The 27532-nt window shown below is 34.0% G+C and overlaps 1 protein-coding gene across 8 annotated transcripts in view; it reads left to right on the top strand.

Moving 5' to 3' along the window:
- Positions 1-27532, top strand: part of Glcci1 (glucocorticoid induced 1) — a 399609-nt gene that overhangs the window by 336011 nt on the left and 36066 nt on the right. For 7 of the 8 annotated variants that reach the window (XM_074064685.1, XM_074064684.1, XM_074064683.1 and 4 more), the window contains 2 exons: positions 6792-6943; positions 24032-24118. In XM_074064685.1, coding sequence (XP_073920786.1) covers positions 6923-6943; positions 24032-24118 — 108 coding nt within the window. In that variant the 5' untranslated portion in view covers positions 6792-6922. Of the gene's footprint in view, positions 1-1320; positions 1523-6791; positions 6944-24031; positions 24119-27532 lie in introns of those variants that run through there. The other variant, XM_020186405.2, reaches the window with a different exon arrangement.

Below are 27532 nucleotides of genomic sequence, written 5' to 3'. Positions count from 1 at the left end.
CCACCCCCACAGAAATATTAATGCAAACTTACTAACAAAATAGAATTTTAACAGATTTATGCTTATAACCAGTGAACCAACGGGAGAAAAATTCTCCATTTGTATTTATTTACAACTATTCTTGATTTTTATCTAGTATCATTTTAGGATATTTTCAAGTTAGAGAAAAGCGGCTTAATATCTTGTGTTCAGCTTCTTCCCCATGAATTTGCTATTTTTATTTCTAGAAGATTAAAATGATGAAGAGTTAAGTTGAACATTACTAAAAGCTTATTGGCTATCTGTTAAAGATTATCTTTATAAACCACATACAGAATATTGTGATATTTTCAGATTCAGGTTTAAATTCTTTAATAAACTGAAACTATTAAGATATGAATTTCACTTTTCTTAATGTGTTAGAGCAGTCTTTGATTTAATTTTGCCCTGGCAATTTTATTTTATAAAAGGAGCCTACTTAACATAGTTTTTCAGACTGCCTTATATTCTTAGGAAGTAACTTTTATTGTAACTGGCTTGCTTTTGTTTGTATGCAAAAGGCTCTACTTAAGTGGGTGGGTCATTTTCAGAAGAAGCTAGCTATACTGAACTTGACCTTTCCAATGTTCATAAACATTTTACCTAAAAATGCTCCTGTTTCATTCTGAAAATTCTTACTGCCTTGGCAGCACTTAGTTTAGAATGTGACCTTTGGAAGGAGCTGACTAGATGTTGAAATTTATTAGACCTACAAGTTTAGCTGCTAGTTGCTAATTTCAAAGAACTGATTGACTTTTAAATAGCATGGTATTTTCTTGAGTATGTGGTCAAACTTTGAGTACCTTTAAGTGAAGTGTGTAGTAGGTTATTGTCAAAAAGAGATTTTTATATGTAAGCTCCTAAGTTCTAAAGATCAGGTCCCAAATCCTCCAGACATTGGTATTGGTTCTTAAGATTTTTTGAGTAGCATTTTAGTCACCTGAGATGCTTATTAAAAATTCACAGTCCTGTCCCCAGCCCCCCTTTTTTTGTAATTTGAGACAGGGTCTCCTATGTAGCCCAGGCTAGCCTTGAACTCAGGATGTTTCTGATGTATGTGTAGCTTAAATAATGATGTACATATGTTTAATTGATTTTATTTCAGTCTTTACATGTGCATGGCAGAACATTTATTTTAGAAGTTTTATTACTGTAAAATAATTCAAATTGTTTGGCTATACTAATGAATGGTTCTGATGGAGGACTTCTTTCTTCTCTTCCTTCTTTCCTCCCTCCTCCCTTCCTCCTCCCTCCTTTCTCTTACCTTTCTCCTCCTCCCTTTGTTCCTCATCCTTCCTTAGTTCTCCCTTCGTTCTCCCTGCTCCCTCCCTCCCTTTTTTCTCCCTTTTTCATCTTCCCTTCCTCTTTCTTCCTCCCTCCCTCCCTCCTTCCTTCTTTCTTCTTTATTTTAGTTATTTTTCAGATAGGGTCTTACATTTTTTTCCTCGGTATGGCCTCAGATGGGATCCTTGTACCTATGCCTCCCACATAGCTGGGATTACAGGTACATGCCATCATGCCCTGCTTGTTTGTTGAGATGGGGGTCTTGCTAAATTTTGCCTGGGTGGTCTCCCACCACAACCTTCCTATAGATCTCTGCCTCCGAAGTAGAGATTACAGACATGAACCACTGTGCCTAGAAGTGTTGAATTTCTTTATTGCACTAAATTTAAATTTTGCAATAAATAATTCTACAAATCAAATAAGTAAAAATTTGAAGGCATCTAGGCTTAGCCATTGAGCAGTCAAAACATAACTGTGGAATGATAGTTCAGGTAACACGAGAAAGTCATTTCATTGAAATGGGGCTGTACTGCTGGTGATCAACCTTTTGATAATTCTTGAGCACTTGTGGTTAGTAAATGGGGTTGTGGATGAGACCACCATTGTCAGTTTTTAAACTGATTCAGCATTTTTGATCTTTAAATATTTTACATGGAAATTTCTAATTACTCCATGACTTGGAAAATTTCCCTGGCATAAGGAATGATGAAACTCTTTCCTTTAAAATATTATTAATACAGCCTTTCAGGTATAGTATTGCATTGCTTAATGACAAGAACATGTTCTAAGAAATGCACTGTTCACTGATTATGTGACTTCATCTGTTGTAAACCTCATAAAGTGTAATTAGACAAACCTAGAAGGTATAGGTCCAACATTCAATTTGGTCAAGAGACAACATAAAGGCAGGGCATGGTGGTGTGTGCATGCCTGCCACCCCAGTTACTTGGGAAGTAGTGATTGGGAGGATCATGGTTCAAGGTCAGTCTGGGTAAAAGGTTAGTGAGACCCCATCTCACCCAACAAATCAGACATGGTAATACAAGCTGTGTGTGAGGTGTATGTAGGAGGATTGCAGTCTGAGGCCAGCCTGTGCAGAGAGCATGAGACCCCATCATAAAAGTAAATGTTAAAGCAAAAAGGGCTGGGGGCATGGCTCAAGTGAGTTCAAACCCCAGTATCATTAAAAAAAAAAAAAGTAAGAGAAGATAAATACAGTATGTCTGAGGCTGCTGACATAACATAGTACCCTGTTTTACAGCAAACTTACTCTAAGGATAAAAGTTATACTATAGTAAATATATAAGCCAATAACAGTTTATTGTCATCATCACGTACATGCTCTGTGTTTTTCTATCACTGGCAGGGCACTACCTACACCAGCATTACTATAAACAAAAGTATTATATTGTACTACTATGTCATGATAGCTATTAAGTCACTAGGTGATAGAAACTTGTCAGTTTCATTATAATCCTCTGTATTCAGTCACTCATTGACTATACTATTACATGACTGTGTATTTGCCTTATATGCTTCAATTTGCCTCAATACTTTGGGAAAGTAAATCTTATATGTATACACTTCTCTACTGGCTTATTTTTCCTTTGTAAGATGCGTTATCCTATTAGCAATGATATCTAGAGCTTGTCTCCACAGCCTTACACAATTAAGAATTCGGATTAAAGTTGCAGAATTAGACAAAGCTAGGTGGTTCCTCTGCTGATTGAATTTAACCCTCAAGTCCAGACACTTTCACTTCTAAGTGAGGACACAAGTAAGAGTATATCACGCAGATAGAATTTCTCTATTTTATTATTTCACACATATAAATTTTTATTTTCTCTTTTATAGTATATGAACAGTAACATCATACACACCCAGCTTCTAAATAAGTACACATTTTGCTGAATGCCTACATGTATACCAATGAGAATACTTGTAAAGATAACTGGAAGATCACAATTCTAACAAAGCAGCTAGCTGATCACAGGGCAGGATACTAAGGGCAGAACATAGGATCTTTTTGAAGTGATAGGCAAAGGTTTAATGACTTAAAATTCAGTAGAAGACAAAGTAATGAATATAAATTTGAATATTATAAAGATCAACAGGCACATTTACAGATTGTTAAGTACTTTTAACTCATGGTAAAACACAAAAAAATTGTCTCTTGTTTATTTGCCAAAATGAGGAGTTTCTTATTTATTTGTTTGCAGTGATGGGTATTAAATCCAGGGCATGCGTGTGTGAGGCAAATGCCCTAGCAACAGAGCTACAGTCACTGTTAAAAAAGAGGTAGTTGTTTTTCAGTGGTAATGGGAGTTGAACTCAGGGCAGGCATTCTCCCACTTGAGCCACGCTCCCACCTTGTTTTGCTTTGGTTATTTTTGAGATAGGGTATCACTTCATACCTACGCTAGTCTGGACTTTAATCCTTCTATTTTTGCTTCCTGAGTAGCTGGGATGACAGGCCTCCACCTTTTATTGGTTCAGATAGGGTCTTGTGAACTTTTTTTGCCCATACTGGCCTTAAACTACGATTCTCCCCATCTTAGCCTCCCTAGTAGTAAGGATCAGGGGCTGGAACTACTGTATCAGTCTAAGAGGAGTTTTAATGACAGATAGCCTTTGTACAACTTCTCAAATAGTTTGGAATAGTTTAAGAACAGGCAAAGTTTCATTTTATAGGCCTTTCTTATTGGCAGGTAACTGCTATAAATGTTGACTTTCTCTTTCAAGGGACAATTTGATTTTCTCTCTTTTTTTTTTTTTAATTCTGATGGAAGTCATATAAAGTAACTTTAAAAAGTTTTAAACAGATCACCATAAGTAGATGATTGGCCCATCATCTACTTTTCCTTGTTTCCCAAAGTTCCTAAAATTAGTAGGTATTGCTTTTTTTTTTAAACCAGGAAAAATATTTAAAAGAATCAATAGAAGTACCTTGTAACAGTAGAACTAAAGATAGCTTACATATTTTCCAAATTACCCATGATAGGGAGAGAGAAGTAAGGAATAAGGAGAAGAAGGAACAAAAAGTAAAACATAGAAAACAAGTAGCAAGGAAGCATTGCAAAACAGGAAAAAAATTACATGACACATTAAAATAATAAAAATAAGTGGGATAAACTTACCTCTTATAACAAAAGGGCTTACCAAAAATGTAAGTACATAGTATATGCTTAAGATTCACATAAAAAACAAAATGATTCCAAGAACTTGAAAGAAAGGATAGACATATGAGACAAATTTAACAGATCACAAAAGGAAGTCATAATGTTCAGTTTGACAAAATTTAAAAGTAAAAAGTAATAAATAGGAGAGTGTAATGACTATACATGTAAGCCATAATGATGATGTCTAGAACCTATGCATTCCAAATCATTAAAAACTAAAATGAAAAATTTTCAAGAAATAGAGAAGTTTTACAACTCAGGAGTTTTAGATATTGTACGGTCCTTTTCTAAGAGATCAAGCCAGATATATATAAGCTATATATCTTTACTTAGTTTCATACAAGACAAATATGCAACTGTATACTCTGAAAACAATGTATCTCCTCCATTAGTCATGAAATGTATCTGAAAATTGACCATGTTTTTGGTCATAAGGCAAATTTCAGGTAATTCCAAAGAGTAGAAATAGGCCACACTAGATTCTCTGCCTTCAATACAATACAATTACATTAATAGAGATAAGATGGACATTTGGTGATTCTCAGATTTTTCTCTAACAATTCTTGGGTAATGAAGAAATCAAAACTGCAGTTCAAAGATATCCAGATAATGTAACAGATATTTTCTGCTGTTTTTCTGATAAGCTAGTCATGTGTTAGGTTTCAGGAACATAGTTAAAGGGACAGCGTTAAATAAAAAAAATGCCTCCTGGATTGGTGGAGTGGTTCAAATGGTAGAGTACCTGCCTAGCAAGCATGAGGCCCAAGTTCAAACCCCAGTACTGCCCTTCCTCCCTGCAAAATGTTTCATGACTTTTTGTAATGTACAAGTCATTTTGTCTGATGTAAGATAGGACTTTAAATAGTGCTGTGAGCCTTGAAAGTTTTTACTCCTTTGAACTTCATTATAGGGTACACATTGCTAGTAAGTTATTTGGGACAGATATATGGAAAATTCTCTATAATTTCTTTACAGTTTCAGTGTTTCATGTGATAATTTTCAACAGAGATAATTATGGTATCTATACAGGAAAGAGAGGTAGATTGTTAGAGTAGATTGATTGAACTATGTAGAGCATCCAGAGATCTAGGTTCCTTTTTTACCTCTGTTCCCTTTTAGCAGCTCTAGTTCATTAGACAGTTTAATCCTGGGTGCTTCAAGTTCTTTATCTTTAAATGAGGAAATTGAGTTAAAATATAAAATTCTTTGTTATTTTTGTGTATCTGTAAATAAATACAGTAAGTAAATATTAAACATAAACTTTTCACCCTGTATGGTCTGAAATTATGTTCTGATGGGGGAGAGAGACAAGCTTAGGGTACCCTTGAGATTGGAGGGAGTGAACATATCCTAAACGGAAGGAGAGAAGAAGACATTAGGAAGCGTTCATAGAAGCAGTAAGCAGTCTTGATTGTCAAGAAAAATTTAACTCAACAAGGAAGGGGAGAATTCTGGGCTCAGGAAAAATAAGTTATTCATGTAACACTTACCATGGGCTTATGAGAGAGGAGCAAGATATCAAGTCTTGACATATATGGGAGTCAAATTGTGAGTCTTATATATCATATGAAAGAATATGGTTTTTAAGTTAAGGACAGTGACTAACCATGGATTTTTTTTTTTTAAGCAGGGGTGGAGGAAAACACTGTAAGATTTAGTTGAAGTGGATGCAGAGATAGTATTTAGAAAACTGACAATTCGTGAGACATGGTAGAGTCTTAAAGTAATGGCAGTAGAAAGGATATGCAGATTTTTTTTGGGTAATAATGAGACTTGAACTCAGGGCTTCACACTTAACTAGGCAGGCACTCTACTGCTTGATCCATGCCTCCAGCCATTTTGCTTTTTGCCCAGGCTGACCTGGACCTTGGTCCTTCTATTTTATGCTTCCCACCGTCAGTGGGATGACAGGCACACGCTACCATATTCAGTTTTTTCTGTTGAGATGGAGGTCTCAGAAACTTTTTTGCCCAGGCTGGCTTCAAACTATGATCCTCCCAATCTCAGCCTCCTAAGTAGCTAGGATGACAGGCATGAACCACTGGCATGTGACTTGATATGCAGATTGTATTACAGGTCTTTAAAATGTATAGGCTTCAGAGGGTGTGTGAAAGTACTGAAGAGTATACGCAAGATTTGTTACATGAATGTATTTTCCTTGGCAGTGGGTCCATAAATTACATTTGATCACACAACAGGGATATTAGGGTAAATACAGATTTTAAGGAAAATTAGTAGGGTAACATTTATAAACTGTGAACTTGAGTTTTAAAATTTACTCTAACAATAATTTTTTTTTTCACTTTATAGTGGACAGGCCAAAATCTCAGCAAGTTCGAACCTCTAGTACAATAAGGCGAACTTCTTCTTTGGATACAATAACAGGACCTTACCTCACAGGACAGTGGCCACGGGATCCTCATGTTCACTATCCTTCATGCATGAAAGATAAAGCCACTCAGGTAAAATTGGAAGGTCAAAAGTCATTTCTTTTGTAGTTCTTTATTTTGATCTTAATAAAGAAAATGGAATGTAATCACGTGTTTCTGAATTTGAAATATGTGCAACCAAAAGAGAAATCCACTACTTTAAATAAGATCTAGGGTAATTGGTTTTTTTGTCATGTGAATTTTAAACATTTTAATATTTGGTAAGTAACAACAGTCTATATATGATGGTTTTACAGACTTATGTTGTAGTTTCAAGAGTGCTTTCCAATGGAGAATTAAAATAATGACTAGTAACCATATTAGAAAATAGATCTTTTGAAGCAGTGTTTGCACAGTTCTTAAAAATAATTTATGGAGTATTAACATGCCTGACATTATTTTTTACTGCTTAAGCGCCAAGATTAAAAACTCAGAAAATTTACCATTTGTCACAGTTTCACTGTTTATAGAAGAATCCCTAAGCTTATGATTTGAAAAACTTTTCTTCTCACATCAGAAAAAAAAAAATCTGAAAACATCTTTATTTGTGATCATCTGAGTTCTCGGCCATATCTTCATCAGCATTTACTGACATTATTGAAGAATATTAAAACACAAGAGATAGTAATTGGGCATAAAGAACCTGCAATATAGGTAGGAAGATGTAAATTTATAAAATTTGGTAATAGAAGATAGTAGATAAGTAGATACTAGATGAATGAAGCATGTAAGCATAAGGTATTCCAAAGAAGGAGAACATTTTGGGCTTTAAAAAGAATAGAAGGATTAGAGTTTTGTGTTGGAAGAATGGGGAAAAAGTAGGAGAGAGAATTTGAACGTGGTCTATGAAAACCCTATTTCTCAGTTTTTGTCATTTATTCAGACAAGCTTAAAGCTGTGAAAACAGCATATCATCTGTCAGTTCTACCCTTGTAATATTTTATGGTGCCATTCTTTTGCTTTCCATTCTTCTCTTAATGAGGAAAAGCATAAGTTTGATATGGTAACAGTGAGTTTCTCAAATAGAGATAATTACCAAAACTTCAAGATATGGGCCTAGAAATTTAGAGAAAGAGAGCTAGATACAGATAAATGAGAACCATATTTCTGTAAGAATTGGATTCATGATTGTGAAAAAGTATAGGTATTAGGGATAAAGAATTGACCCAGGACTTAGTTTTTGGAAAGGTACATGAGGAGCGATAGAACTAATTTATTCATCTGGAAGTAACAAGAGAAGAGGAAGTTAACATTTAGAAACTATGAACCATGTACTGTTTGTCTTATAACCTGTGTTTTATTTAATTCTCACAAGAATATTTCAACAAGAACTTCCCTAATGGGGAAGCAGAAACTCAGGGAAGTTAAGTGACTTACTCATGATTGCATATCCAGAAAATGTTGAAGCCAGATTTCTAATGGAGGTTATGTCTCTCTTAGTCAATACCTGGCACTATACTAAAAACAGTTGCTATTCTTGAAACAAACACAAGAAAACCTAACTTTTATTGACCATATTCTTTGTGCTGATATTATCCACCAACAGTATCTTATTTGTCCTTTAAAAAAAAAAAAAACCTGAGAAAGAAGAGGAGCTAGGCAGAGCAAAAGGTTGGAAGGAAAACTGGATTAATTTTAGTCTTAGAAGCCAAAAAAGGGAAACTACTCTGAGAAAGATTGTTGACAGATTCCAAAGAAAGGTCATGAGGAATAAGGACTAGATTTAGGGATTAGGGAAACACTGCCTTAGAGAGTGCAGTAGGTAGGAAACTGAGATGCTTAAGAATTAAGAGGGGAGTGAGGTAGAGGTAGAAGGAAAGAGCACTAAGGTTTTTTACACATCTTTATCTGTGCAGTGGGGATAATGAAACCTAACTCATGAATATTGCTGCATAATTAAACATGAAACTATTTAAAATGTGGCAAGTGCTATAAACACATGTTAGGTTATTAGTAGTAGATATAGATAATTCCACTGCTAACATTTGCAAGATCTGTAGCAAATAGAAAGACCCTCGCAGCACATAGGTTTAAGTTAAATAAACTTAAATATATTTTGTCCTCCCACTTTAGCAAATAAATCTTTGTATAGACCTACAACCTCAGATTCGAACTAAGAATTCTTGGATTCCTCAGAATTATATGCCAGAATGTGTTCACATGGCCCAACCCCATCCCAAGTATAAACTCTACTCTTTCTGTCCTGTACTCTATTCTGTACTTTGAGATACCTTTACAAAAATGCTTCGACCTTTAGCCTCCATACCTGTCCTCAAGATCAAGTTCCATCCATGTATCCACTCGGAAAGTAAGACCCAGGAAAATAGGTTCTTACAAACCATGGAAGTTAGGTTTCCTGTGGTTTGGGCAGGGAATTCTACATGGTCCACAGCAGGTCTCATCGTGTGGATGTCATTTGGCCCCAAGATCTCTTCAGTCCTTAGGGATGGTTTTGGCTAAAAGAGGAAAGAGTACTTCTACCTAAATCTTGTGCAGGATTGGGGATTGTCTTGCCTAGGTGTAGGTGTAGGTCATTTATTTTAGAAACTTGACGATGAAGGAAGGTAAAATTTAGGTCTCACTTTTTAGATAGTGAACCTGAGGCTTAGAATTCCTAAGTTAAAATAATATGCACATGTTACATAGATGGTGAAATATGATAAGATTTGAATCCAGATAGGACTGATTCCAAAGCTTTTGCTTTTTCTTTAGCTTCGCACTGTCTCATAGCAATCACTCATGCAGCATTTTACTTAGTAATTACCTTATAAGCAAAAGAAGTGGTCCTGCCCCCAAGTTTCTGTTAATTGAAGATACAAGAGATGAACACATGAGAGGTTTTTATGGCCACATCCATTTATTCTGAATTGACTCTTGAACTTTTGTGGAGGGAAGAAGTAGTTTTTCTTCATGTGGTAGATGTTGGTGGGGAGGATGTGGTATAATCAACTTGCTACATATATTAACCACCCCCCCGGGGGGCTGTATGTTGGTGAAGGATGTCTCTAGTATGTTCTTCTTTTCATATTTCTGTGTTTCAGCTACCTTAATTATTGAGAACTAATGATAAATTCTTAATATTTAGTTTGTATTTGGACCTTAAAAAAAAAAAGTAGCAAAGTGATGTGAAAAGACTGGACTTGAGAGGCAGTTGTAGGGTTCAAATCAAGATCCACTATGAGAGAACTTTTTGGGATGATGGAAATGTTGTATAAATGAAAAAACTACAATTTACAAGTAAAAATTGTATGTATTTATGGTTGCAACATGTGTTGGTGTATGCGTATATTGTGAAATGACTAAATCAACCTATTTAATATGTTCATCACCTTACTTTTTTGTGGAAAGAACACTTAAAATCTTCTGTCTTGGCAGTTTTCATACATCACTTATCAATGGGGATACATTCTAAGAAAAGTATCATTAGGTGATTTCATCATTGTGTGAACATTTTAGAATGCACTTACACAAACCTAGATGGCATAGGTCAATGACCTGGACATGCCTCTTGATGAAGACTCAGTAAATGAGGTGTATGAGGCTGCTACTGGCAGAGCACTTGCATATTGTTTTACAGTAGTCTTTTTTTTTTTTTAAGTAAGTGGACAAGTATATTCTAAAATAATTATATAGTATAGTAAATACATAAACCAGTAACATCGCCTTTTATTATGATTATCAAGTATCATGTATGGTACATAATTATATGTACTGTATGTTTAGGCAACTGATGGCAATGTAGTACATCTGTTTTCACCAACATCATTACAAACATCACTACATGAGTAGTGTATTATGCTACGATATTAAGAAAGCTATAACTGGGTGACAAGAGTTTTTTCAATTCCATTATAACCTTGTGGAACCCCTGTTGTATATGTGTTTCATCACTGACTGAAATATCATTATGCCATATGTGACTATGTGCAATATGTCATTAACTACCGTCTCTATGATGTACAACTTCTCTTGAAGTTAGTCCTCTTCACTGAAATTTTGTATCCTTTTGGCCAACATCTTCCAGTCCCTTCCTCCAGCCTCTGGTAACCACAGTATTATTCTGTATCTATGAGTTAAATATTGTATATCTAGATGGAGGTTTGGATTACAGGTATGAATACACTTCTCAGATTTTAACCTAATGCACACTTGTGCATTTTACCATAATTCTTAACTTTGAAAATGTGGAGTATAAATAAAAAACATACTGAACTTTGAGATATTTAGGGATGAAGTATACTGCTGTCTACAACTTAACCTTAAAAAGAATTAAAAATAAAGATTAATTGGATGGAGAAATGGATAGATATGTAATAAAGCAAATACAGAAAAATGTTATAGAGATAATCCAAATATTGGCTTTATATGTATTCACTGAGTAAGCTAATGTTGTTGTTATTATTGACATGCTAGGGATTGAACCCATGGTCTTGAACATGCTAGACAAGTACTCTAACACTGAGCCACACCCCCAGTTTTGTTTGAAAATTTTCTTTAAAAAATGTTAAAAGAAATCATGGCCCACTGAATTAACTGCTGGGTGACCCAGGCTTTTGTTTCCTTTTCAACAGTGAAGGATTGACCTGATTGACATAGTCTTAATATTCACTTTGAGGATGAAGAAATAGATCATTGACATTTTACATATTAGAATACTCTTTTTAGCTTAGAGAAAGAAAAACTAAAAATCATTTATAGAATTTAGTGTTTACTTTATTATTTTAGCTTTGTAGGTACCACTTTTAAACAAAAATTTATTACTTTTAAAATTTAATTTCCAGTTAAGATTACCATAATCAAATAGTAGTAATTCCTCTGTCTTTGCCCCCTAGTGTGAAGTATACTTCCTGGTCAAGTTTAAAATTCTGTATTTGAGTATGTTTTTAAAGGTCAAAAAATAAAAAGTAGCAATAATCAAAAGTGTTTCCTATAATTTACCAGCGGTAGTAGTGATTTGGGCTGTTCACATATGTTGGCGTTTCCCTTTCCTTGGCACATAGTAGGATTATACTTCTGTGCACACTTGAAGCGTGGCCATGAGATTCCCTTTAGGAAGAAGCTTTAAAGCTGGTGTGTTCCCTCTGATCTGGGGAAGTAACAGTGTTCACTCATCTATCCATCTGATTCACCTGATAGTGACAGGCATAGCCTTTTTAATGAGCCATACATGTGATATGAGCAGGAAGTTAGTTAACCTTTAGTTTTAACCCAATGAGATTTGGAGGTTGAATGGTTACTATCATAGGATGCAGTCTATTAGTATGCAGTATATAATCCATTCAGACAGGTTTTATAGGCCTTTTCAAGTATAATGTTATTTTTAATAAAAAACTTTGAAAAGATTCAATGTGGACATAAAACAGAATGAAAGAAAAAAAAAGTGCTAGAAGTTTTTCCCCCAGAGTTTTGGAATTCACTTTTTTTCTTCCAAAGTAGTCTCCCAGAAGAGACTATTATTCAGCCTTAGCAAATTGCCACTTGTGACTCATCCATTAAACTAGACGCCTTGATGATACTGTTTTGTAGCTGTTTGCAATCAACAGGTTTTGTGTAAGTGAATGTATTCAGACTTAGCAAAAGAAAGTACTATCTTTTTAAACAAAGATCTAAAATGCTGTTGATTAGATTTATATTCTAATAAACTGACAAATTTAATGCTTTTTACATATAACTTATAAAAGCAAAAGGCCAGTTGCCTAAAACACAGAATTTCCACTTCATCCCCTGTCCCCCAACACACACCTGTCAGCATCCTGTTGTAGTAGCTTATGAAATCTCTTGCTTCCAGCTTGCTGATATACTTACAGACCTACCATAATTGTTAACTGAATTATTAAATTAGCTGAATTACTAATTCAGCTAAGTTAAAGAGGTAATACTATTTCAGTTTATATATTTCTGGGTTTATTTAATTTGGTTTTAAAAATAATGCCTTTTGTTTGTAAAGCAATCCATGTAATTTAGAAGGGCATGGACAATAACTGTTGATTCCCTAGGCCTGCTCCTTAAATAATCATTAACAGAGATTCTTTTTTTTGGTGGGGGGAGGAGGCTGCACATGTATTAGAAATTTTGTATAGCCATAGAAATATGATCTTTAAACATATGCATGCACAGATGTAATCCTACTTTATAGCATATCTCTGACTTGCATTTTCTGTTTTCTGGATCCCTGGTATCCCTCCTTACCCTTAGAAGTATTTTGTTAAATTATTCTTAGAATGTTTTATATTACAATTAAATATTAATGTGAAATTATTAACTTTGATATATTACCATACTTACCCAAAGTAAAGAATTATGTCTTTTTATATATTCAGTTATACTTTTGTTCTTCAGAAAGTTTAAAAACTTTCTTATAGAATCAACACATTTCTTATAAGCTTATACTTACTATTTTTTTTTTGCTTTGGTTACTGTTGTAATCACAATCTTTAATTGCTTTCTAATTTGTTCGCATGAAAGTTTCAATTTGAATGTTTCTGTTATGGTAATTTTTCAGGTTTTCCAGGTATATGACCATACCAATACTAATTCTACCTGCTTTCCATTTGTCCTTTATTATAAGCTCTCTCTTGGATTTCATTTGTAGCACTCTCAAAACCATGTAAGCTAATGATTGACCTTGTTCTTTTCTCCAGTGGTAGCTTACTCACTGGCCATTACATATTGAATTTGGTAAGAAGCATGTTTGCTTTATATACATTAAGTGCATCTACTTAGTTTACTAATGGTTTTTCTTCTTGATTGTTTACATGTGAAATGCCATTTCATTGTTGACTCAACCTATAATGTGGTGAATTTGTTTCCTTTTCTTCTCCTTCCCCACCATGCTGGGGATTGAACCCATGTCCTTAAGCACTCTGCCTAAACCACATCCCAGCTTTACAGATTTCTTTAATAGATTATCTAATATTTGGTCCTTCATTACATTTCTAGAAAAACACTATTGCTTATAGAGATTCAAGATAAATCATGCAGTGGCAAATATAGTGTTAATGTTTTTGATATTTAATATTCAGAAATGAGGCCTGTCATTTTTTTCTTTTTCAGATGTAATGCTTAGATTAGTGGTATACTTGCTTCACAAAAAGGACTTGCAAGATTTCCTTCCTTTGTGTTCTTGTATGATATAAATATCATCTGAATTGTCTGTCACCTGGGTCTGAAATCTATGAAACTTACTAACCTTGTATGGTTTGTGATTGTAGCACTTAAAAAAATTTCTTAATTTCTTTCATGGCTTTTGGTCTCTTTGGGTTATATTGGGGAAAGATATCAAAACTTGATTTCTTTGAGCAGGCACAAGCAGGAGGATTGCTTGAGGCCAGAATAAGCAATGTAGAGAGTCATCCATCCCAAAAGAACAAAAATAAAACTTATTTTTTGGAGGGTGAGAACAGAATGGTTAGATCTAAAGTGAAATTATTATATACATACACTTCCCTTTCTCTAGGTGGTATTTTCTTTGTTATTTTGTTGTTTTAAATTAATTTTCAAATTCATGAAATATTAGCATTCCAAAAAGTACATAAGATAGCATTTTGGTTTATTTTTCTTAACCTCATTAAGGTTCAGTGCCAGCATTGAACCTGCCAGCATCTTTCTCTTGGAAGCTATTTTTAAGAAACAGATCTGGAATAAGTTCTTAGCAGTTGGCTTTAGATAACATTCAATAAAATCAGCTAACACTGATCTAAAATATAGAAACAGTTGCTATTAAAATTATAGTAAAATATTTAGCTTTTACCCCTGTACCAGAACAGAGCTTGGATGGGGAAGACTTTAAATCAAAGGAATAGATAACATACCTGAAATAATAATAACAGGTAAAAAAGAGAACTTTCAGCTTTACCACTTTGATCAGAAACTCATTTCCTGACCAAAAGTCACACTTGACACAACTGTTTTGGTTTCCTGTGCCCTTGTTGAAAAGCTTGCTGTTGAAATTTGCTTAAGAAGCAGCAATTGCTGAAACATTTTGAAGGGTGGAGGACTTCTTCATGAAACAGGAACATGTCTGAAGATTTGACTATATCAAGTTTCTATATTGTGATTTCTGGGACCTAATTTTTTTTTTTTTTTGTGGAAGCTATCCCTATCAAGCTATTGAATAAATCCAGAGATTCATTTTTATATAAGATCACTTTTTACTGTTTGCTTGAGCTGTTTTCTGATCATAATATAGAGAATATTATAATCCTGGAGTTGATTCCAAATGGTCACGTTCTTGATTTACGGAGTAATATTTTTGGTTGCTGAGGAATATATTCACCTATATTAAAGAAAAATGCTAATCTGTGGATAAAATACTTAATATTTTATTCATCAATTTAAACTATTCTTATAATTACCAAGAACAAAAAAATCTACTTACTAATTTTTAAAGATAATGAGTTGATTTGGTTCAAAAGTATAGCAAAGGACCTTTTCCACACTCCTGTTACCTGTATACACAGTTTTCCTTCCTTTGCCTAAAACATAACTAGTAACAAAAGTAATCTGTTTCCTCCATTGCTTCCCCATTCCTTTGCCCCTCAGCTAGCTTTAGGTAGAATTGTGAAATAGGCGATATTTGTTTGGAATAACCTTCTTACTCTGGTTCTCTGACCTTTGTTGTCTAATACATTAGTTCTCAACTAGGTATACCTTATAACTTACCAATTTTCTATTGAAAATCTTGTTATAGTGGTAAATAGCATTTACTGAGAAAGACATTTGTATGTTAGAGATATGATGGTGTGCTTTAAGAATTAAGACCAGAGTTTATTCCCATTTCCTGTATGGGGAACAGGAAATGTTTTACTGCCCCCAGCCCCCACCACTTTTCCCTACTTTATTCTTTTATATTAAAATAAATCCTTGTTAGAAATTAAAAAAAAGAATTAAAACCAAAGAATTAAGATCATAGTTTAGAATTAGGTCATAATTTGATATATAATGAGAGAAAAGAATGTGCCTCTCAATGTACTAATAATTATTTTATATAAATGTTGGGAAACAATATAAATCAATGGAAAAGTTTTCTTTCCTGCTAGATTTATAACTTTTGAGGGTGTAATGAGGATTACACAAAATAATCCAGGTTCAAGCTTCTAACATAGTATCTAGGACATAATAGGTAATGATAGAGCTGACAGAATAATTCAATGGTTGAACATTTGCCTAGCAAGTGTGACATCCTGAGTGCAAACCCCAGTACCCCCCCAAAAAAATACTGATAAATGTTAGCTGCCTTTGTAGTAAATCTGTAGATTTTCAGTGTTAACTGATTTAAATATAATATTTACTTAAGTAGGCAGAAAGAATTCATCACTAGTATCAACAGCTGATTATACAAGCTGGACTGGTAGGAAATGGCATAGAAGACTCTGAAATTCAATAATTACTGGAAGCTCAGGATTCATTCAGTCAGAAGTAGTGTCTTCTGTGCAGTCTTACATATTTCAGATTTGTAGGTCTGAGTGTGGGAGAGTATCATTAGATTTTATCTAATTCCATTTTCTTTATTGCTTACAGTTTTATAAATATTACATAATAAGCGAGAGTCATTAAACATATTTCCATAATAGATTATATAAAGTACAATAAAATTTAAAACCAATGATAAACTATACAAGAACAGATTTTAAATTTTTATTTACTTTTGGTGGTACTGGGGTTTGAACTTAGGGCCTTCTGCATGCTAAGCACACACTCTACTACTTGACCCATGCCCTCCCAACCCCCAGCCTAACTTTAAAGATTTTGTGAAGCAGCTAATTTTTTTGTTTTTTGGTTTCAAGAAGGGGATTGACTTTAGACTTATATGTTGAAAATTAACATTTTCTTGCTGGGAATTAAAACTATTTTGGGACTGGGCATGGTGGTTCATATTTTTAATCCCAGCTACTTGGGAGGTAGAGATCAGGAGCAGAATGGTGGTTCTAGACCAGCCCAAGCAGAAAGTTAGCAACACCCATCTCAACAAAAATAAGCTAGTTGTGGTGTCACACATCTGTAATCTCAACTGCATAGGAGGCATAGGTAGGAAGAGAGCAGTTCTGGGCAGGCTAGGCAAAAAGCAAGAGCCTATCTTTAAAAATTATGTAAAGCAGAAAGGGCTGAAGGCTTGTTTCAAGTGACATGGTGCTTATCTAGCAAGCACAAAGCTCTGAGTCCAAATCCCAGTACCACCAACAAATAAAAAACTTTTCAAAGTTATTTGTTCTTTCTGTATTTTAAATTAAGTTAAAAATATGAACGTTATTCAGTGAAGCCAGTATTGCATTCATTCTAAAACTGGACGAAGGCACAACCAAAAAAGAGAATTAAAGATCAATCTCTATAATAAACATAGACACAAAAATTCTCAGTAAAATACTTGCAAACTGAATTCAGCAACACATATATAAAGAGATCATATACCATGACCAAGTTAGTTTCATTCCAGGGATGCAAGGATGGTTCAACATATGCAAATCAATAAATGTAATACAGCATGTCAGCATAATCAGAGACAAAAGTCATATCATCTCAATTGATGCAGAAAAGGTCTTTGACAAAATTCAATATCCTCTCATGATAAGAAGCTCTGGAGAAATTAGGAATAGAAGCAGTGTACCTCAACATAATAAAGGCTGTATATGTCATAGCTATAGACAACATCATCCTAAGTGGGGGAAAAACTGAAATCATTTCCTATAAAGTCAGCAATGAGATAAGAGTGTCTACTCTCCCCACTTATTTAATATGGTGCTGGAGTTCCTAGTTACATCAGTGAGGTAAGAGAAATAAAAGGCATTCAGATAGGGAAGGAAGTAAAATTAGCCCTATTTGCAGATGATGTGATTCAGTACTTAAAAGATCCCAAAGAGTGGATACTAGTGGAAGGGGGAAGGAAAGAAGGGCAAATGAGGTCTAGGTACTTTGAATACATATATGAAAATAGAGCAGTGAAATCTGTTAAAATTGTTCTAAGAAGGAGGGGGAGGGGAAGAATGATGGAGGGGTGAATCCAAGATAAATTGTAAGCAGATATGTAAATCGTCACAATGAATGCCTCCTGTACAACTTATTAGTTGTACCAATATTTTAAAACCCCCAAAGATTCCACTAAAAATCACCTAGATCAAATAAATACTTTTAAGCAATGTAGCAGGATATAAAATCAACATACAAAAACCAGTGGCTTATTTGTATACCAACAGTGAACAGGCTGAGAAATCAGGAAAACAATCCCATTCTCAGTAGCCTCAAAAAGAGCCAAAAAGAAAGTGAAAGGCCTCTACTGTGAAAACTGTAAAACCTTGACAAAAGAAATCAAAGAAGACACCAGAAGATGGAAAGACCCCCCCATGTTCATTAATTAGCAGAATTAATATCATGATAACAGCTATTCTACCAGAAGCAGTCTGTAGATTCAGTACAATGACCATTGAAATCCCAGTGTCATTCTTTGCAGAAACAGAAAAATCAATCCTAAAATTCATATGGAAGCCTAAGACACCAAATATTGAAAGCCATCCTCAGTTTTAAAAAAAAAAAAAGCAACAATGCTGGAGATATAATACCAGACTTCAAATTATACTATAGAGCCATAGTAACAAAAAACAGGATGGTACTGGCATAAAAACAGAGACAAAGACCAATGGCACAGAACAGAGGATGCAGAAATAAAACCAAACAAACTACAGCCTTCTGATCTTTGACAAAGAGCCAAAGACCTACACTGACAGCCTCTTCAACAAATGGTACTGGGAAAACTGGCTATCTACATGCAGATGACTGAAACTAGTCCCCTATCTCACCCCATACAAAAATCAACTCTAAATGGATAAAGGATCTTAATAAGACCTGAAATACTGAAACTACTATAGGAAAAAATAGAGAAAATGCTAGACGATATAAGTATAGGTAATTATTTTCTGAATAGGACTCCAATTGCCCAGGAAGTAAGAGCAAGAATTGACAAATGGTACTGTTACCAAGTTTACAAGTTTCTGCACATCAAGAGAAATAGTTTACCAGAATCAAGAGACAACCTACAGAATGGGAGAAAATCTTTGCCAGCTATTCAACAGATAAGGGATTAGTATCCAGAATACACAATGAGCTCAAGAAACTAAACAACAAAAGAACCCAATTAATAAGTGAGCAAAAAAAAAAAAAGTGAACAAGTAGACAAAGATATATTTAACATCCTTAGCCATAAAGGAAATGCAAATCATAACTACATTAAGATTCCATCTCACCCTAGTCAGATTGGCTATCATCAAGAAAACAAACAAATGCTGGTGAGTATATGGGGGAAAAGGAGCCCTCTATAATGTTGGTGAATTGTAAGCTATTGCAACCAATGTAGAAGTCAGTATGGAGATTCCTCAAAAAAACTAAAAGACTCACTTTATGACCCCACCATATTAATTGGGCATAGAGCTGAAGGAGTGTAAGTCAATATACAAGAGAGATAGGCGTGTACCCTTGTTTATTGCAGTTCTTGTCACAATAGCCAAACAGTGGAAACAAAGTTCTCAACAATCAATGAATGGATAGAGAAAATATGTGTGTGTATACATATATGTATATGTATGTATGTATATAGTTATACCATGTATACACACATCATGGAATTTTACTTGGCTATAAAGAAAAATGAACTTACATCATTTGTAGGAAAGTGGATGGGACTGGAGATCATTATGCTAAGTGAGGTAAGCCAAGCCCAGAAGGTCAGATAGTGGGTGTTTCTCACTCATTTGTGGAACCTAGACCTAAAATAGAGATGATGATAATCTTAATAGTGAGACATGAATGTATATGGGGGACTGTCTGGAGGAGGGTCAGCAGGAAAGGGAAAGAAAAGGATAATGAATGGTGAAGAGGACGAAGTATGCTACATGTGTGCGTAGGAAGAAGCAAATGAAACCCACCAAACACTGTTTGAAAAGAGGGGGAGGAAAAAAGGGAGAGATGAAAATATAATGGAGGGGGTGAACTTGTTCAAGGTTCACTGTAGGCATGCATAGAACTATTACAATGAAATCCCCTTATATAGTATGGAAATTCAAAAATAAAATTGATATGAGCAACAGAAGTGTCCTAGTATCCAGCTTCTTAGTTGACCTAAACAAAAGTAATTTTTCTGATGTGTATTCATTTTGAAGCAGTCCTGTGTAGGGTATTGTTCTCAATATACTTCATTTAGAGAGGAAGTGCTTTTTGTAGGATATGGGAGCTAAGAGGGTGGACCTTAGGGGTTGGAGAGAAACTTCATGGTCTGAACTTTGGAAAATTGGGGAGTGAGAATAAAAAATGACCTCTTCCAGCTATAGGTCTCCTTTTCTCATAGGGGAGATTGTTCAAAAAGCTAATCACCTTCTTGTCAACATTCTTACAGATAGTTTTTAGTTCTGCAGTACTCAGATGTACAGAAGGTTCATTTTCTCTTTTCTGGTAGTCTAAGTGGAGTCAGCTGGAAAGGAAGAGTCTCCTAAAGTGTAGTGGCTGAAGAGAAAACTACTATATTCAATAATGACGTTATTGAGGACTATCTGTTGTTCCAAGATGACAGTAGAGTAGCATTTTGCAGAATGTTAATAAGTACACGTGTAAAATAAGCGTTTTGGCATCACATAAGAGAAAGTTAAGCAGCTTTTGAAAAGTGTGTGTGTTTGGGGAAAGCTAAATGACATCATTTGTGGTGTCGGTAGGTGTTGTATATTATTTCCCACAAATTAATCTTATTATGGCATACTTATTAATTCCTATTGAATTCTTATTAACATCCAGAAGCAAAGTTAGAAGTAGTACTATTTCTAAAATTCTAGTCTAGATAGTAGAATAACAGGCTGTTTGGAAGGTGCTTCTTGCTGATACTAAAAGAAAGAATTTTTTGCTACTTAGGTTATTTTCTGAATTCAAATTTTTAAGCATTTCTGAAATACTCAGATTTAATAATATGGATTAAAATTAGTTTGCTTTGTGTGACAGTATTCAGTAGATTTGATAAAGTAGCCATGTTTTAGTTTTATTTTGGCTGAAATAACCTGTTACAAATCAATGATCAAACGTGTAGAACTCCCATAGAACTTTTTGTAATGATGGAAATGTCCCTTATCTGTGCTGTTATAAATGACAGCCTGTAGCCAAAGGGCACATGTAATTATTGAGCACTTTCAATGTGATAATGCGACCAAGAAAATGAGTTTTTAGTTTTAATTTTCATTTAAATCTAAATAACTGCATATGACTAGTAGCCATTGTATTGAGCAGTGCATTCTGTAGAATATTGTGGACCAGAACTATTTTATACTATTTATTTTAAATTGATGTGATTTAAAATTAAATTATGTTTAGGGCAATATTTTTACAAAGTTGAAACTATGATAAATATACATAAGCAATTTATATGTGGATAGCTATTACCACATAATTGAGAGAACTCTTCTAGTGCTTTTTCACCTTTAAAAAACTACCTATGAGGAAATCAGACGATTCCGGTTCTAGGCCAACCCAGGCAAAAAGTTCACAAGACCTCCTCTGAACCAATGGCTGCACTATGTGGAGAAGCACAAATAGGAGGAGGACTGTAGTCTAGGCCAGCCTGGGCATAAAACGAGACCCTGTCTCAAAAATAACCAATGCAAAAATGGGCTGGTGAAGTGGCTCAAGGGGTAGAACACTTGCCTAACAAGCATGATTTCAATCTCCAGAACCACCACCAAAAAAAAAAAAAAAAAAAAAAAAACAACTGCATATGAGTACTAACTTATTTCATAACCATAAATACCATTTTATAGTTATTTCCTTTTGTATAACTAATATTACATCCTGAAAATAATTGATTTTAAAGAAAAGAATGCTAACACCAAGATAGAAGGTTCTGTGAGAATAAGAGCCCTCAGATTTGGTTCCATTAGCCTTTGGTATGCCTGACAGTGTAAAAGCAGTTGTAAAATGTTTGTCACTATTTCTAAGTTGAAGATATAGCAATGTAAATGTTCTTTGAACAAGTTAGAGCTATGCAAAATGAGAATAATGCTATAATTACTATTGTTAAATAATCATTGAACATGCCAAAAATTTGATGCTATTTCTATGAATTACTTTTGAATTTATAAAGACTGTGATCGTTAATGATTTACTTTTTAGCAAGAGTACTGGTGCTTAGTAGAAAGATAAAAAGCATAAGGTCATATACATTCTCAAAATTTTGACTAAAACTGCCATAATTAAATAATTCTGGGATAAACTGATTATTAAAGATATTTGAGGGCTAATTTATTTTAAGATTGCCTTGAACAATGGAAATTTATTAATCATTTCTTGTAAGCAGCTTATTTAATATGTTCACAGCTCTTATATTGTACCTGCTAAGTGAAAAAATATTTTATTTTCTCAGTTGACTAAACAGCTTCCTTTAGTATGGACTCTTCCAACAGTTTATTTCTATACTTATTTAACTAGTATTCAATTATTACTGGTTTCATTCTGCAGTGTCATTGCTTTTAAGAGATGGTAAATACTTTAGAAGTTGCTCACAGGCTTGCTGAGCTGTATAAAGAAGAATAATGGCTTCTTCATTTCTTCATAAGAGCTTATATGTTATATAGATTCTCAAGTGCAACCTCCACATAAAATTTTTTCACCATGAGATAAAAACATATTTTTAAAGCTGTATTTAGGGTCACACTAAGGGAAGACCATGGTCGGGAGGGATGGGGCAAGGGAAGGAAACCAAAACCTTGAATGTGGTTGATATGCTCATTGTATAGGAATGAATAAAGTAATCTTAAACTGACCAAGGTCACTATGGGAAGGGGTCTAGGGAGTACTGAAGAGGACTGGTAGAGATGAACTAATTTGGGTTGTAATACACATGTGCATAGAAGCAACACAAGGAGTCTCCCTGTATAGCTGACCTGATATCAAACTAACAAAAACACTATGCTTTTATTATCTTTTATGGTTTTTTGTTCTACAAAATCCAAGAACAGGAGAGTGGAATAGTTCTTCCTGGAGGTGAGAGTGGGGGGTAACACTGGGAGGGGGAGGTGGCGCAAATAATATATACATGTGTAAGTAAATGCAAAAATGATGCCTGTTGAAATAATTACAAGAATCGGGGGTGGGAGAATAAAAGAGAGCAGTTGAGGGGGTGAATTCAAGTATATATTTGATACATTTAAGAATCATTGTAAATACTCCAATGTACCCCCACCCAGCACAACAACAATAAAAATAATAATACAAAAGTAAAGCCGTATCTACTTATTTGGATGACCATTACATGTTACCTGTCTAGTGGTTTTTACTTTCCCTAATTTACATTATACCTAGTCTTGTCGTTAAGTGATATTTTAACGTTACTTGATTTTTAATACATCTAGTGAATTGTCTTGCCACATGATGGCATTATTTGGGATTTAGTGTTTTGTGTTACATTTAGGTTAATATCTAGTAATGGTTAACTAAAAATGTCTTAATTAAAATGGTTTTATGTTTTACATGTTTAGTTTCTTTAACAAATGCACTAGTTTATAATCAATTTATTTAGCTTATATTTTTAAAAATTTTTTTGTTTCAATTTTATAATAACTATATTTTTATATGTGAAGATGCCTGATACTTTTCCAAAAATATCTATTGATGATACTGTCTTCTCCAACTACAGGAAGAATGGTACAGTCAGTTCTGTATCTGGCTAGTTATTCTATCTGTAAGTCATCTGCAGTACCACTGCTTCTGAGATAGTTGTTTATCTTTTTTCCACTGTAGTTAGTAAAGATACCATTTCATATTTAGTTTGTCAGCTCTCTTTAAAAACACCAATATGCAAATTTCCATAATTTTCTTTGAATTTGATAATTAAATTTAAGTTATTAATGTTGCTGATGTGAAGGAATCAGTTTTTTTTTTTTAAGGAAGATGGCTTAGGCATCATGGGTCAATCATACCTAATTCAGAATATGATGGTGTTTAAAATTACATGAGGTCCTCTAAATAAACCTTTAAGGGATTTTAGTATAGCTTTATATTTGGTATGTGGTAAAAATTTGAATTATGTTTTAGTAGCTTGAGATTAGGGAGCAGAAATAAAACCGCTTATTTTTTATATATTGGTTTTATTTATTTTTAAAGACACCTAGCTGTTGGGCAGAAGAGGGAGCAGAAAAAAGGTCACATCAGCGTTCTGCATCATGGGGAAGTGCTGATCAACTAAAAGAGGTAAGTTACTTCTTGTTGCACTCCATAACCTAGATGGTCCTAAAAGATTGTTTTACTATTTCCTAAATATAATGGTACTAACTTTATTTGTCCTAGCCTTGTCTCTTTCAGACTTTCAGAGTTGAATTCTTTGTTTTGATAAACAAGTCAGACTTTTCCTTATTTGTATTCCTTAATGTCCTTTATAAATATTTGATATAGCTGTAGCATTTCCAGAATGAAGTCTCATTTTATGCATAATCTCTATATCTTGTTCATTTTAATTATGTGTTGTTTTCCCTCCCACTTGACCTGTTTTTAAATTATAGCAACCAGAACTATAGCTCATATCTTTGTACAATGGTAAGATAATGTTTTCTGTTTCTGATAGCTTTTCTTTTGATATTCAATGTATAATTGCCCTTTGGAACCCAAAAGTACAGTGGAACCCTTATGTTTTAGAAATGACTCATTTATTTATGAATAGCCCAAAGGTAGTCTTTATGTATATTTGGGTTATTTTTCCTGTAATTTTATTCATCTAAATTCTTACCTGTTTTTATAAGATTACAGAAAATAGAGTTGAAATGTTATCTAGTCCATCTACTATATAAATATTTCTTTAAAAGGTGGAAATCTTCTTTATTATAGTCTTTCAGTGGGAGTAATTAATTTCTTTATAGAGAATCCATTTGATTATTTTAGCATAAGTTATTAAACATGATTTGTTTATATTGAACTCAGAATTTTTCCACTTAGTTTTGACTCTACCACCTGGATCAATATTAAGTCTCATTTAAATATTTGAAGGGCTAGCAGTGTCATTTTTTTCCTCCAGGTTAAATACCAACATTTCTCTCAAATGTTTTTCATATGCATAGTGCCCAGACCTCTTAGTATCATTTTCATATACTGTAGATTATCCGTATCCCTCATATACTGTGGTGTCAACAATGAATAAGTAGTCTATTAGCAGGATCTTGCCTATAATTGTATTATATTTTAGCAGCTATCTTTATGTTATGTTCTTTACATAACATGTAATAAACCACAGCAGCAACAAAAAAGAAAGAAAGCTGAGTTTAATTTATCCAAACTAATGTAGGGCTGCAAATCCATGCATAGACTATGAGTAATTAATAAATGAACAGGTATTTTTATCTGAGAATTAAATACAATCTCGAGGTTATTGCTAAGATTTGATTAGTTGAACTATGTGTTATAACAACACATGATATACACTATTAAAAATGAATGAGTGAATGAGATTTGATTGTTCTCACCATAAAGCAACCATGAAGGTATACAAAACAAAACAGTGGTTTCAGTGCTCTGGAAATTAACAAAAATAAATTGGGAAACTTTATTCATGAAGATTACTGAATTTAGGGTAAGAATACCACAAATTTGTGGTGTTCTTGTCTGGTGCTACTCTCTTCCTTTTTTCCTCATCCCCAACTCTGCTGGTTTGGCATCTCAACCAGGATGTGGCAGATGTTGAAAACCAACAGCTTAGTTGCCCATGCTAGAAACAAATCAGTTGGTATGAAACACTGTAGGTGATCTTGGTGATTACTGAACAGGGAAGGCCAGTGACTCTGCTAGCCTGAGATTGTAGTCCAATTTGGAGCAAGCCAAACTAATGGACTAGTGAGAATCTGAGAGTTACGATAGTCATGAAGATTTAAAAAATTCCCTATATATCCCTAATTAAAGGGGCTATGAATGCTATGGGCATTCATAGCAGAGAACAAAGTGGATGCAAGTCATCCACACACCCCTGGTCTAAAGCCTAAGAATAAGTACAAAGGAGATTCAAGATGCCCAGTAGCCAGATGATAAAAGGCCTGAACTTCAGATGTACTCCTCTGTTCATACTCAAATACCATTCGTAGACAGTGGAGATCTTACTGGCTTAAGATGTTTGAGCAAGATCTTACCAATCTTTAGCTGAACACTAAGACAAACCCTGGAAAACAGTTTTTAGAATGTATTAAAAAGCCAGACTTTAAAATAATGAATTAGACACATCAGTAACTATATACTGAAGGCTATATGTTGTTTTAATAAAACAACAAATAAATGTGATAATAACAGCAATCTTCAGGGAGAAAAATCAGATTGTGGAATTGCTGACAGTATATTATCTAACGTGATCAACATTCAACCAAAAATTTAGTGATCTGAAAAGGAAAAAGTATGGCACATACTTCTCAGGAAAAAAAAAAAGCCCATCAGTAGGAATTGTATATTAAGCATCTTTATAGGCTGGATTTAGCAGACAAAGACATCAAAACAGCTATTATGAAAATTTCAAAGAACTAAAGAAAACCATGTTTAAAGGATTAAAGGGAAGTGGAACTACAGACACTTAGTGAATAAAGAATTTCCTCAAAGAGATTGTTAAAGAAATGCAAACAAAATTCTAGACTTAAAAAGCATAGTAACTAAAATTAAAAATTCACCAGATGGGCTTGACAGCATGTTTGAGATGGCAGAAGAAATAGTGAATCTGAAGATAGCACAATATTATCCCTGAAGGATTAAGGAGCAGAGGAGAAAAATTAAAGGAAATAAAAAAGCCTAAGAAGAGGCCTGTGGCACAGCATATCCAGCATATGCAAGTGCATACACTTAATAGAGAGCCAGAAGAGAAGAGATAGATGGAGCAGAAACAAATAACAATGGAAGAAATAATGGCAGAGAATTTTGTAGATATGGTGAAAAAACAATCTCTAGAATGAAGAAGCTGAACTAACTCAAGTTAGAAAAACACAGAGCCAAAGGCAGACACATCATCATCTAACTGTTGAAAACCAAAGGCATCTATAAAATCTTGAAAGTTGGAAAAACAAAATAGGTTATCATGCATGGGGGACTAATAATTCCTATATTATCTGGCTTTTCATTAGAAATGATGGACACTATTAGGTATGACATACTCAAAGTACTAAAACAAAAAAAAGACTACCACCCAAATATTTTATATACAGCAGACCTTGTCTTCCAAAATGAAGGTATAAAAGAAGTCATTCTCAGATTAAAAAGTGATTGAATTTCTGGCTAGTAGACTGTTTTGTCAGAAAGGTATAGTAAATCCTTCAGGGCAAAAGCAAAATTGAAGAGTGTTCGAATACTAAAATCATGTGTGTGTGTATATATATATATATATATATAAACAGTTTATAACACTGTTTTATGGAGTTCACAGCATTATATGAAATATCTGTGACTATAATAGGCAAAAGAGGAATGAGGTAAAGGACATATGTTGCAGTGTAGTTTCTGTTTTACTGGAATTAATAGTGTTTTGTTCGTTTATTTTTTGGTGGTGTTGGGGTTTGAACTCAGGGACTCAAACTTGCTAAGCAAGTGCTCTTCCACTTGAGTTATACCCCCAGCCCTTTTTGCTTTAGTTTATTTTTCAGATAGGGT

Source organism: Castor canadensis, chromosome 2, assembly GCF_047511655.1.
Source record: "Castor canadensis chromosome 2, mCasCan1.hap1v2, whole genome shotgun sequence".
NCBI lineage: Eukaryota > Metazoa > Chordata > Mammalia > Rodentia > Castoridae > Castor > Castor canadensis.
Note: the sequence above shows the minus strand (reverse complement) of the source record. Positions and strands in the feature narration are given on the sequence as shown.